At 43.6% G+C, this 12,254-nt stretch overlaps 1 protein-coding gene across 5 annotated transcripts in view; it reads right to left on the bottom strand.

Annotated features, from left to right (window-relative positions):
• Nucleotides 1-1,857: 1,857 nt before the first annotated feature.
• LOC121167272 (DISP complex protein LRCH3) overlaps nt 1,858-12,254 on the bottom strand; it is a 90,634-nt gene continuing 80,237 nt past the window's right edge. For 3 of the 5 annotated variants that reach the window (XM_040996709.1, XM_040996710.1, XM_040996707.1), the window contains 2 exons: nt 10,505-10,582; nt 1,858-4,119 (listed from right to left, as the gene is read on the bottom strand). In XM_040996709.1, the coding sequence (XP_040852643.1) occupies nt 3,994-4,119; nt 10,505-10,582 (204 nt within the window). In that variant the 3' untranslated portion in view covers nt 1,858-3,993. Of the gene's footprint in view, nt 4,120-5,676; nt 6,866-10,504; nt 10,583-12,254 lie in introns of those variants that run through there. The other 2 variants (XM_040996708.1, XM_040996706.1) reach the window with 1 other exon arrangement.

Consider the following 12,254-nt stretch of genomic DNA (forward strand, 5'->3'; position numbering starts at 1 on the left):
AAACCAGCTCACAAGCCTTTGTCACAGTGATACCTTAATGCATCAGCAATTACTGTAATCTCTCATTCTGACTTTATTCAAAGTGTCCACAGGAAAAACTCTCGTGAGCCAAACTGAGGTATTCAGTAAGAATTACAAGGTAACGCTTTGAAAGTGTCTCACAGATTGCATACAGAGTTAAAAATCAAAATTGGATTTTACTTGCCTTAGATGATCACTTTTTACAGGGATGGGGAGGTACAGCATCCATATCCTGTTACCATTGTTTCCATGTCGTTCCTGGGGCACACAAGGGCACAGCAGTTAGGGACACCAGATACAGATGTGGTGGTTGGACATCCCCGTGGTTGACCCATGGCAGGCGGCAGCACAGTGGGCTACTGGGGTCTGATCTGCTCTGCTGGTTCAGCAGTTCTCAAGGTATAGAGGCTTGGGAACCAAGCACCACAGTAAGTGCAAAGCAGCAGCTGTGTCTGGTACATAGCAAAGATGATGGTTTTGCCTGTGATGCCTTACTCTTTTTTTAATATAAAGATTTCTATTTTTATTGGAAAGTCAGATATACAGAGAGGAGGGGAGCCAGAGAGGAAGATCTTCTATCTGCTTATTCATTTCCTAAGCGGCCACAACAGCTGGAGCTGAGCCAATCTGAAGCCAGGAGCCTCCTCCAGATCTCCTAAGCAGGTACAGGGTCCCAAGGCTTTGGGCTGTCTTTGACTGCTTTCCCAGGCCACAAGCAGGGAGCTGGGTGGGAAGCAGGGCTGCCGGGATTAGAACCAGCGCCCATATGGGATCCCAGCATGTTCAAGGTGAGGACTTTAGCCTGATGCCATATTTTCTGTGACAAATCCAAACAGAATTACCTTGGGGTGCTAAAACTTTCCCTATAGCACTATTGGGTATTGCTAGGAGCAAATTTATCCCAATTTGTCCCAGAGTTCATGAACTCCAAATTGCAGGGCAATCCTTTTTTTTCCTTTGAAAATATTTATTTATTTTTATTGGAAAGGCAGATATACAGAGAGGAGGACAGAGAGGAAGATCTTCCATCTGCTGATATACTCCCCAAGCAGCTGCAATAGCTGGAGCTGTGTCAATCAGAAGCCTGGAGCCTCTTCAGGGTCTCCCACGCAGGTGCAGGGTCCCAATGCTTTGGGCCGTCCTCGACTGCTTTCCCAGGCCACAAGCAGGGAGCTGGATGGGAAGTGTGGCCGCCAGGATTAGAACAACGCCCATATGGGACCCTTTGCAGGCAAAGTGAGGACTTTAGCCGTTAGGCTACTATGCTGGCCCCAGGGCAATCTTGATAACTCCCTTACAGAAGTAAAATTTGATTTGCAAAAACAGTTTTTTCCCATGTTCCTTCTGGAATTCACTACCCTCCTCTTAACCCAGCTCAGCTTGGGTAACCATATGTGAGATACAAAGTTTCAGACATTTATTACATGCTACTGAAGTGTTGGTTTTTATTTTAATGTCAATATGTAAGGTGGCATGCAGGCAATTAAAAATAACATACACGATATTGACATATTTATACTTAGAACATACTATGCAACGTATTTACAGACATACAAATATAGGACAATGCTTTACAAAACTTACTAATTACATGTAACAGTTCCGGAAGTCAAATGAAATCCTGCCGTAAACCATCGCACTGCATTGTGTGTGTAAAGGCTTCTGGATCTCCATGGCTCCCTCGCTTTGACAACCATCGAGGAGGTCTGTTAGTAAGAATTCGTCAGCTACGTCAGCACGTCTCTCACTGCTGAGCTGTGGAGGGCAGGAGGAGCCACAGCCTCTCTGTTGGGTTTCAGAGAGCTGACAGATGGGGGCATGCCTGGCTCCTGAGCCTCTGTACTCTGTCTAGGAGCCACACACAAAAGCCCTCTGTTCCCAGGAGCTGGTTCCAGACGTGGGTGCTAGGAGGGAACGTGGGTTTGTGGTGGTCCTGGAGAGGAGCGGGGCTACCCATGGTAGGTTCTCAGCCTCCTCCTGTCCCGGCTGGCAGGCTCAGCGGGGGCTGCGACCAGGACAGCTTCACCTGTCAGTGGAGTCTACCAAGGCTACATGTGAAACTGAGTTGTTCTTTCCAATCAAAAAAAGTGCACACAAAACACTGAATATAGAAATGTTCTAACAAAAACACTGATTTTTGTATCATGACACAGAAACTCAGTACAGTTGATACTTTCGTGACCAAAACCACACAAGCTTTTCTAACAGTTCAAATGCAAATTTGAATTAGTTCAATAAAAATAATTAAGGTTTCTTGTTATGTGTAAAACTGGAAATGCTGAAATTTCCACTTATTTATATGGAAAGCTGTTATAAACGTTGCATTATGTAATTTCTTCTGGAGCCATTCCTTGCACAATGTTAAAGACAGCCCAGTCTTCTCTGCCAAGCCTCATTTCCAGTGGTGCCCTATAATTTGGAGATTGTACTGAGGCTTAATGTTGACTGGAAGGAAAAACACCTACATTAAAACCACTAAAGCTTCAATGCTAGGTTAGGTGAGTTCCGTGGTCAGAGGGTCTGACTGCAACTGGAAACACACCGGGCGCAGCTCTAAGGGCTCCGAGGCCCTCCACCTGGGTCCTGTGCACAGCTTGCAGGCCTGGGCTTTGCTCTCGGATGCTCCATGTGACATGATGCTAAGTCTGCAGCAAGTGGTAATGTGCTACTGAACAGGTTCCTCTCAGGAACCAAAGCTACTTTTCGGTGCTACATTCACATGCTAAATAGATGGATAACATCATGTTCAAATACATGCACTGATAAAGAAAATCCAAAACAGTTAACAACTAGAGAAAAGGACCAAGGTGACTTGTGGGCTGACAACTGAAGTGGGGGAGCGGTGTTAAAGGACAAGGGGAAGCTTGAACAGAGGCTCAAGAATGTGCTCTGCCAGCCCTTGGCCCCTTCTCTCCCACCTTCAGCTGAGAACAGAGGGTACAGTGGTGGAACCAGAGGAGGGGCTAGACCCAAGGACAGGAAGGCGTTTGTAAGTGCTCTTAGTTACTTGAAAGAAGGATAGGAAACTTGACTTTGGGTTTCTTCCTTTTTACTCTGTTTTCATAACTTTCCTTGGTGGTACGAACTGGACCTGTCCCTGTGGTGCCTGGAATGTGGTTGCAGGTTCATGGGCCCCAGGAACAGCAGGGCAGAGCTGGCTCAGAGCCCATGGTACTCTAAGAACTCGCAATCTGAGGAGGATGCTGTTGTTTAACTAGGTGGCTACACTGGGCCCCGTCCTCAAGATATGAACACTCAGTGGTGGACCAGAATGGCCAGGCCTGAACATTGGCCTAAATACAACTCTCTTAGGGTTGTTTTTTCCTCTCCTTCCGGGAAATATAGGCCTTTTATATTATTTTTGTTTTGCCCTTGACAGAATAACCCAAGTTTTTATTACATAGCTGCTCATTTTGAATGTTGCTCTTGACTACAGTAAATAAATTATTCCCTCACCTCCATTAAACCACAGCAACATCTGACTTCAAATAGTGGTTCCCATTGCAGGAAACAGCTGGAATGTCAGCTGAGAATGCCAAGGCCCAAGCCCTACCCAGACCTGCTGATTGAGGATCTGTTAACTCCAGGAGAGTTGAACGAACAGCCAGCTTTACAAACCCGTGGAATCCAGCTCACCGGCCTGTGTAGACAGCAGAGTGGCTGAGCCTCGCAGCAAGCGCGGCATCTTGTTCTCCAGCAAGGCATGGCCACTCTGGGCTTCCACGTTGGGTTCTCGGTCATGACACAAGTTTCATGGGAGAAAAACCAAATGGTCTTCCTAAAACTATTCAATGCAAATGGATATAACCTCCCCTAAAATGGAGAAATGAAGTCAAATATTCCTGTTAGGAATCATGGAAACAGTCCCTCCTAAGAACACGTAATAGCTTTGTTTAAGCAGGCAGCTGGCAGCAGCAACCGCAACGTCCCGTTCCTGGTTTTGGCCAGGCCGATGCCAAGGTCCCGGAGTCCTTACACAGCAGATAATGGGTGCTGCTGATGCTTGGGCGGGGCGAGTTCCAGGAGAGCCTGGACTGTCACTGCCACCTGGCTCAGCCCTTTCTCTTCTAAAATGTGGAGAGGCAAACATAATTGCTCCTAAAATGGGACAACGACATAACATAAAAACAAACAAAAGAGAAAATAAAATGAACACCACAGAACTGAAAGGAAAAAAATAAACACTTCTCCCCTCCAGGCTAACCAGCTGAACAGTGTGCAAGTCAGTCCCTGGGAAGTGGAGCTCTGTCGATGGAGTTATGCAGAAATCATGCCTGACACTATCACTTTATTAATACAACTCCGACTACACAGAGATCACTGCGAAAACTGACAGGTACCACACACACACACTTACGCACAGTATTGTGGAGTTAAAGCAACGTCCTTATCTCTTAATAAATAACAGACCACGTTGTAGATGCAAACTAAGCAAGTGAAACAGAAAACAAGTTCCAAGATTCCAGGTGGCTCAAGGATGAAAAATTCACGTTTTCAGGAGACAGCTTCTGGAGAAGACAGGCCGCAGGAATGTCAGGTGTTTCTGTCACAGCGCTCTAGCCCCACAGTGTCCACTGTGGGGAAGCAGGGCCATTGGCCCGGCGACATCACAGGATAGACCACATCGCAGGCCGAGGTCTACCCGAGACACTTTATTTGGATAATTCATGGAAGGCATAGCCAGATTAGTGAAAACTCAGATTCATAAAATTAAATTGTATCTGAAAGAGGACAGTATTTCACATCCTTGGTATTTTTAAAGGGATTAAACTATGCTGGGGAACAATTATTTGAGTTTATTAAAGACAGGAGCAATGTGTGAAAAATGTTTACATGTTTCCTAAGGGATGTTAAATGTATTTCTCCTGTTTGCTTCATTACCATGTCTGGTTAATTCCAGAATTATATGAGGAATAACACTTATCATTGGCCTTTCTGTTAAGAGTACATATTTAAAACAGATTATTTCCATAAAGAACAGAAAGTAGAATTCTGGCTCCATGAAGAAAGAGATTACACAGATTTATTAAAGAACATTAATTGAATTTTCCCCAGCTTTTCTCTGGTACCCACTGTGTTACTAGAAAGTTTTATAAAACCAGTTGTAACCAAAAAGTACTTATTTTTGAGGCAGTAATTTCTAGTTACTACTCCTACTGCGACACCAAGCTAGCTGCAGTCTTCTGCCCTGTGCTCCAAACACACCTGCAGGTGCAGACCACAATCCAAGTCCACGTGCAGGGTTCTGATCTGGGAGCAGAACTGCTTGTTCCAAGGCCAGCTTCCTGATCTCAGCACTCGCTGGTGGGACCCAGTGGCATCTATGTCTCTGACAGGCATGTCCAGTTCTGACTTAGAGGGGATGCAGTTAACTCCTTTCTAAGTCACACTTGGCCTGTGTGGTAAACAGGTACTTGGTTTTAACTCAAAATGATCACTGACTTAGAGATATCTTAGAAATGAAGGCCGGAAGGCACTGCTACTGTACAAAAGCAGTTTTCATCCCAGTGTTGAGTGCTTCTGCATGAACACTGCCAGTCTGGAGACGTATCAAGGAACTGTTAAGTTTAAAATGCCAGGAAACTAACCAGTTACTCTGGGGCTGAATTCTCTGACCGGATGGCATAATCTATGCAGTCTCCCTTCATTCCTGACTTCAGTTAGCCAACTCTGTTAACAGGTCAGAGGATTCCTGCATGTTCAGATACTGCTAGTGACAATCAGACTGTGAAGGCAAGGATAAAGTGGTTTTAAGCACTTGTGGTCCAGTAGCTAATCCTGAGGGTTCTGGGACAGACAGACAGAATTTATTGGCTTCGGTATGGAACAGAGACCGTGGCTCAGTACTTCACCTATTACTGTTCAGATATAATCTCAAAGTCCAAGTTCACCTGTTAAAATGGCTCAGATACATTAATACTTACATAATGCTAATTTCTAAACTTTATACAATTCTAGAAGTGAATCTAAGTTAAGGGTAACAAACAGTGAATCCGGACAGGTGCCTGCTGTGCACTGCATGTTAAATGTGCACCAGGGGTCAGAACAGCAGCCAGGGAACCGACATGATCTCGACGCTCAGCATTCTGACCAAGTTAAAATGATTAAGTACCTTCCAACTGTCCAGAGAACAAATTCCCTGTGCCCACCACTAAAAGGAGAGGTTGAGCATTTCAGGGCACAGTGCCATGCCAAGTTCTCAGTGTTTGGGGTCCCTTCCACCCCCAAAACCAGGAAAAACAGGACTCTTCCTTAGGAGTTGCTGTTCAAAAGGCGCAGCCATTCACAAGTTCAACACTACTGTTGTGTTAAGGCATAGAAACAGGTCAGATGGGGTTTTCCTGTGTCATCTGGAAATCAAGCTTTCTGTGTCATATTTCAATAACAGATTTACCATCACTTCAATAGAAATGCTTCAGCGTTTATGAGAACCAAGGCCACAGGCCAGGGGAATGGAGAAGTGACCAGGAGGAAAAACGCCAGGCTTCTGCTCTCTGGCAAATGTGACTGCTGTGTAGATGTGGAAGGAGAGGATGTACCTACTCCACTGGTAGGTTAGGAGACAAAGAAGCCGGCACATGTGTAAATAATTCTGGAGGAGCGCCAAACCTCCTTTTCAAATCAACGGACAGGAACCTTGCAGCTAGCGGGGGAAGACCCAGTAATAGAGCATACAGAGAGATAACATTAAAGTACAATAAAATGCCACAAAACCCAAAAGCTGGACAGACAGAGAGACAAAACTGGATTCTTCTGAATGTGCCCCAAGGGAAAGCAGTGTTTCAACAGTTCTTTTAACGCGGAGGTTTAGCTGAAGGATGTCGGAAGGGGAACAAAGATTGTCCTGTCCAACGTGTGAGCAGGAAAGGAAAAAAGAAAAACAAAGTCAGTGGATCAGAAATGCAGCGTTCAGTATAGAATTCAACAAGTTCAGCATGGAATTGCATCAATCATCAGATACACATCCTCAACGCTGTTACTGTGACCAATGACAATAAAAAACAAAATTACAAACACTCCTCTATTTCCTGAGCTGGCTTTTGGTCTTAAACAGCAGAACATTTGCTTGTGGGTGAGCACTCTGAGCATCCAGCAGACAGCTAACAATGGCTGCTGGCATGGGGGTGAGTGAGGTCTGCGAGGGGTGAGGTCTGTTTGAGGCCACCCCTTTCTTCATTCACTTTTCCTTGTTAATGAAGAAAGGACACATCAGAAAGCAGAAACACCATTTGGGGCAGGCAGAGTGAGGCAAGTTTTCTGAGAAAACCAGGTCAGCCAAGAAAGCCAAAAGAGTAAGGAAATATTAACTGGGGGAAGCCAAACAGAATGAACTGTGTTCCTCTGTCTCTCAGGTCGCCTCCATCTGAGCTAAGGTCAGTGGTATGAACCAAATGAATGGAAAGACCAAGGCTCCCGGAACCATCCCAACTCTGCTTCCACGGATTAAGAAATTCCATAAATTAATAAATACAATGCTAGATTAAGTAAACCAAGAAAAACAACACTAGGCTCGATAACAAGAAAATAGTCTTTAACGCACGATATGTAATAACTCTAGGGTAGAGTCTGGATTCAAGTACATATCTCTGCTATCCATCCTGGTTGTTTTGGATGTAGCATGTTTAATAAAGTCACAGAACTAAAGGGACTATCCTTACGCCCAGTCTCATCTGAGGTTATTCATTAGTGCTTCACTCAGAATTTCACTTGCCTAATGATTTAAAAGTTCTGAGAAAGGAAACTGCCTTTGTACATGTTATCTGGGCACAGAATCTGGATAACACTGAGTTTTCTGTTTCTTATTTTCAAAAAAGGGATCATTACTATCTCCCTGATTTTATTTTCAAGCAGACAGTCAAGAGGGGATGTTTATGCCAGAATGCCCAGAGGCAAGGAGCCCAGAGGCAAGGTGCAGGCAGAGGTGTCTGTTCTCTTCCAGGCACAGGGATCTGGGAAGGCCAGTCTGAAGTCGTTTCCCTTCCCTCTGTCTAGACAAGTGACTCAGTTTTCAGCAGAAGTAGTCATATGATGAGAACCCACTAGAAGTTGGTACTGGTGGTGCTACTGGTGGCAGTGGCAGGGACTTGGGTAAAAGGCAGAAGAGGTGGTTGCCATAGAGTGGCCACTTCCTCTCTCTGGTATAGTAGAGGGAGAGGAAGGAAGTATGTGTTTAAAACCCCAGACTAACCACTGTGGAAAAAGACTTAGCCTTTTAAAATTTCATTTTTTCTAAATCTGTACTTGGCTTTGAATAGTATAATTCTGGTATGTCAGGGAAGGCATTAGTAGCTACCACTTAGTAAAGGCTGACCTCGATGTATGTTTGAAGGCACACACATCCTGCATTCTGTGGCTGATGGCAGGAATATTATGAAAGAACAGTTGTGATGATTGTAAAGCCCCTGGGTGGGGGAAGGTGACACTGCCGTAAGAGCTGTCAGAGACTCAAGCAGGGTTTGACACAGGTGGAATTAGCACGTCTTGCTTGTGGGACTCTTTCCAGCACCTTCTCTCTACCTGAGCAGGCCTCTGGACACTCCTGCCTCTGCAGCTTGAATTTGCTGCACCAAGCCTTGCTCCATTCTAATTTTTAAATTTTTTATTATTAATTTTTTAGACTTATTTACTTGAAAGGAAAACAAGAGAGGGGGAGAGAGAGCTTTTCCATCCATTTCCATCCACTGGTCACTGGTATGATCAGAGCCAGGCCAGTGTGAAGCCAGGAGCCAGATATCTCCTCCAAGTCTCCCACATGGGTGCAGCAGCCTACTCTCGGGCCCTCTTCCATTTCTCTTCCAGCTGATTAGCAGGGAGCTGGATTGGAAATGGAGCAGCTGGAACTTGAGCTTGAGCTCATATGGGATGGCAGAGAACACTTTACCTGCTATGTCACAGTGCTGACCCCGTGCCCCACTGTTTTGTTCAGAGACATCGTAGTCGAGAGTTAGAGCAGAGACTGGGATGGCTGAGTAACAGCAGATGTTAACGTGCACATGTGAGCATCAGAACCACTTGTTAATAATGAAGAATCTGCATGCTATTTTTTTAGAAGGCATATTCTTGGCATATTTAAAAATGGCTTGTCAGAAAAGAGATGATGAACCCATATAAAACAGTATGAAAGAAAAATGAAAAACTTGCTTTGGATAGCAGTGAAAAACGGCTACTTGTTAAAAACTACTTTGTGTTCATTTCATTCATTTTATAACTGCGCCTTAGAAAAGGAAAACAACAACAACAACAAAAATACGTAACAACTAAGTATCTGAATGAGTTCTACTTGGACAAGGAGAAAAGCAACGCTGGCACCCTATGGAGCGGGGCTCTTGGTCCTCCACTTGGAAACATGAGAAAGAGCTCAGCAGAGCAGCTGCTCACTGGACCAATGGTGCAGTGTCCTTCTCAGCCCCTGGGCAGTCACAGAGGGCTGCTGCAGCTGGGTAGAGGGCAGGTGGCCCTCCCAGTACTGGGACGAGGGTCTGACCTCAAGACACATGGCACTGCTGATAAATCCAGAAGGCAATCCTGAGTTTCTGACAAGTAACCAAAAAGGTGACATAGGAGTCAAGTTTTTCCCCTTGCAAGATACATAAAACATTACAAAAACTGTAATGGATGTGGTTAATGGGAAAAATATCAATCAAGTTGTACATTTTAAAAATGGCTCTTACAGTATTTTATTAAATATAACATTCCTTAAGCGTATTATGCTGTGAATTTAATAGAATTATTTTTAAATGAATAACTGAACAAAAATAGAATCATCTATACATAAAAGTCCACAATTTGTACAATTCAAAATGCGTAAGTTGCCACAGCAGGACAGTACTTAGAAATGCCCTCTTGTATGCTAAACTCCACAGTATTAGATTTCAGCTGAGCAACGGGTGAAATGGGAATGAAATCTGTAATTATTTCGGTGTTACTTTAGTTTATTGACTAATGGTTACACCAGATGTTAACATTAGCATAAACTGGGTGAAGCATACACAGGAACTCTTATTTTCACAGCATTTTTGGAAGTTTAAAATTATTTCAAATCAAACATTTAAAAAAAATATTTCCTAAATATTTTTTTAAAAGCTGATAGCAACTGAAACATTCTTAAAATGAGATGTACTTATTTTGAAGGTACATTCTGCTACATATGCGATTATAGACAAATCAGGCAAGCCAGCTGGAATGCAGTAGAAAACAGAATAAATAATATTTTTGATTACTTATTACGCATAAATACTATACACATTTATATATGATGTCATATACATAAATCATATAAATATTATATCAAATTTGTATATTTATTAATGGTTCTTGAAAATAAAGAACTGATCAAAAGTAAACGACTGGCTTTTGTAACCTTAGTAACAACCTCCTTAGTTCAATGCTAGTTTTTAACACTCCAGTGATTTGCTCTCTCTGTATTTTTAGTACAATGATACCCAGTCTATTTTAGGAACATAAAAATGGACAAATGTATTACCTGAGGTACACCAATTTTTCTGCAAGCTTCTAGGAAATTCTCTACATTTCGCCTGCATTTTGCCATTGTTAATTTAGGCTACAATGAGAAAAGGAAGAAAGGAAAATATGATGTTAGCAGCACATAAAAATATTTCTTAACTTTAAAAAGCCTTTTACCAACTGCAGGCAACTAAACTTTCTTAAAAGATCAGGTAGTTGGACCTGGTGCAGTGGCCTAGTGACTAAAGTCCTCGCCTTGAACGTGCTGAAATCCCATATGGGTGCCGCTTCTAATCCTGGCAGCTCTGCTTCCCATCCAGCTCCCTGCTTGTGGCCTAGGAAAGCAGTCAAGGATGGGCCAATGCCTTGGGACCCCGCACCTGCAGGGGAGACCCAGAAGCAGCTCCTGGCTCCTGGCTTCGGTTTGGTGCAGCTCTGGCCGTTGTGGTCACTTGGGGAGTGAATCATTGGACGGGAGATTTTTTCTGCCTCTCCTCCTCTCTGAACATCTGACTTTTCAATAAAAAGAGAGAGAGAGAGAACTGTCCCAGCCATTCAGTTCTGCTGGGAGCCTGAGGCAGCGCAGGCAGTGTAGTACATATACAAACAAATGTGGTTATGTCCCAATGGAAGTTTATAAAAGCAGGTGCCAGCTGGTGGGCAGCAGTTTCCCATCTCATACTTTTGAATATTTGCCTTTGATTTTTGCAAGTCAAGTACTAAAGTAGAGAAATTCTGGGGAAATAGTTTAAAAATACTTTTGACTTTTAAGAATTTACTTATTTATTCCAAAGGTAGTGTTGTATAGAAAGAGAGAGACAGAATCTTTCATCCCATGGTTCATGCCCCACATGGCCACAATGGGGGTGGGCCAGGATGAAGTCCGGAGCCTAGATCTCCTATGTGGGTGCAGGGACCCAAGCACCTGAGTATCTGCTGCTGCTTTCCCTGGTGCATTAAGAGGGAACTGGATCAGAAGTGGACAGGTGGGACCCGAGCTGCCAATCCTTTGAGATGACAGGGTCATGGAAGGCTGCTGAATCTCCAGTGTCGCAAGGCTGGCCCCTCTGTTTTTCCCCAATTTAAAACCAATATACACCATATAAAACTTAGAGGAATAGCAAGAAAATTAATTACGTGCAGTCCAGAAATAAAATTAAGCATATTTAGTACTTGGTTCATCTTCTTTTAGTCTTTTCAGAAGAAGGTAATTAAAACACATACACACACACCCAATAGCGTTTGTTCATTATGTGACACTCAACCTCCACAGAGTTCCAAAAAGAACTTTTGGCAGGTACTAAACCTTCCTTATGCTACATCCTTCTATACCTGATGTAAAAAGTTTAAAATCAGACAACAAAAGAACTAAGATAAACTTAACAGAACAAAAACAATGGGGGTTCACACTGGCTAATTCACACCAGTTTAAGGTCATTCTTTTTCCACTTTCACATGTTCAAAAAGTAAGAGTTACTGGGCATTGGCTTTCTCAGCTCCTGGCTGCTGGAGACAAGGTGGGAGGATAAAGTAAACTGCGACACGACAGGAAACAACTGGGCCAAGAGCTTCACTTCAACAGAACTGGGCAAATAAAGACAAATCATAACTACTACTTTTCACCTAAAATTCGTTTGCTAGAAGCCTTCTCTCCACATACCAGGTTCCCCTGCTTGCTTTGCAGAAATAATCTAACTCGTTTCTCTTCTTAAGAAGTGAGTGTAGCAAAGCCAGGCAGGACTCAACTCCAAACCTCAGAGAGGCTGGAG

Source organism: Ochotona curzoniae, unplaced genomic scaffold (assembly GCF_017591425.1).
Source record: "Ochotona curzoniae isolate NIBS_2020 unplaced genomic scaffold, NIBS_Ocur_1.0 patch356, whole genome shotgun sequence".
Lineage (NCBI taxonomy): Eukaryota > Metazoa > Chordata > Mammalia > Lagomorpha > Ochotonidae > Ochotona > Ochotona curzoniae.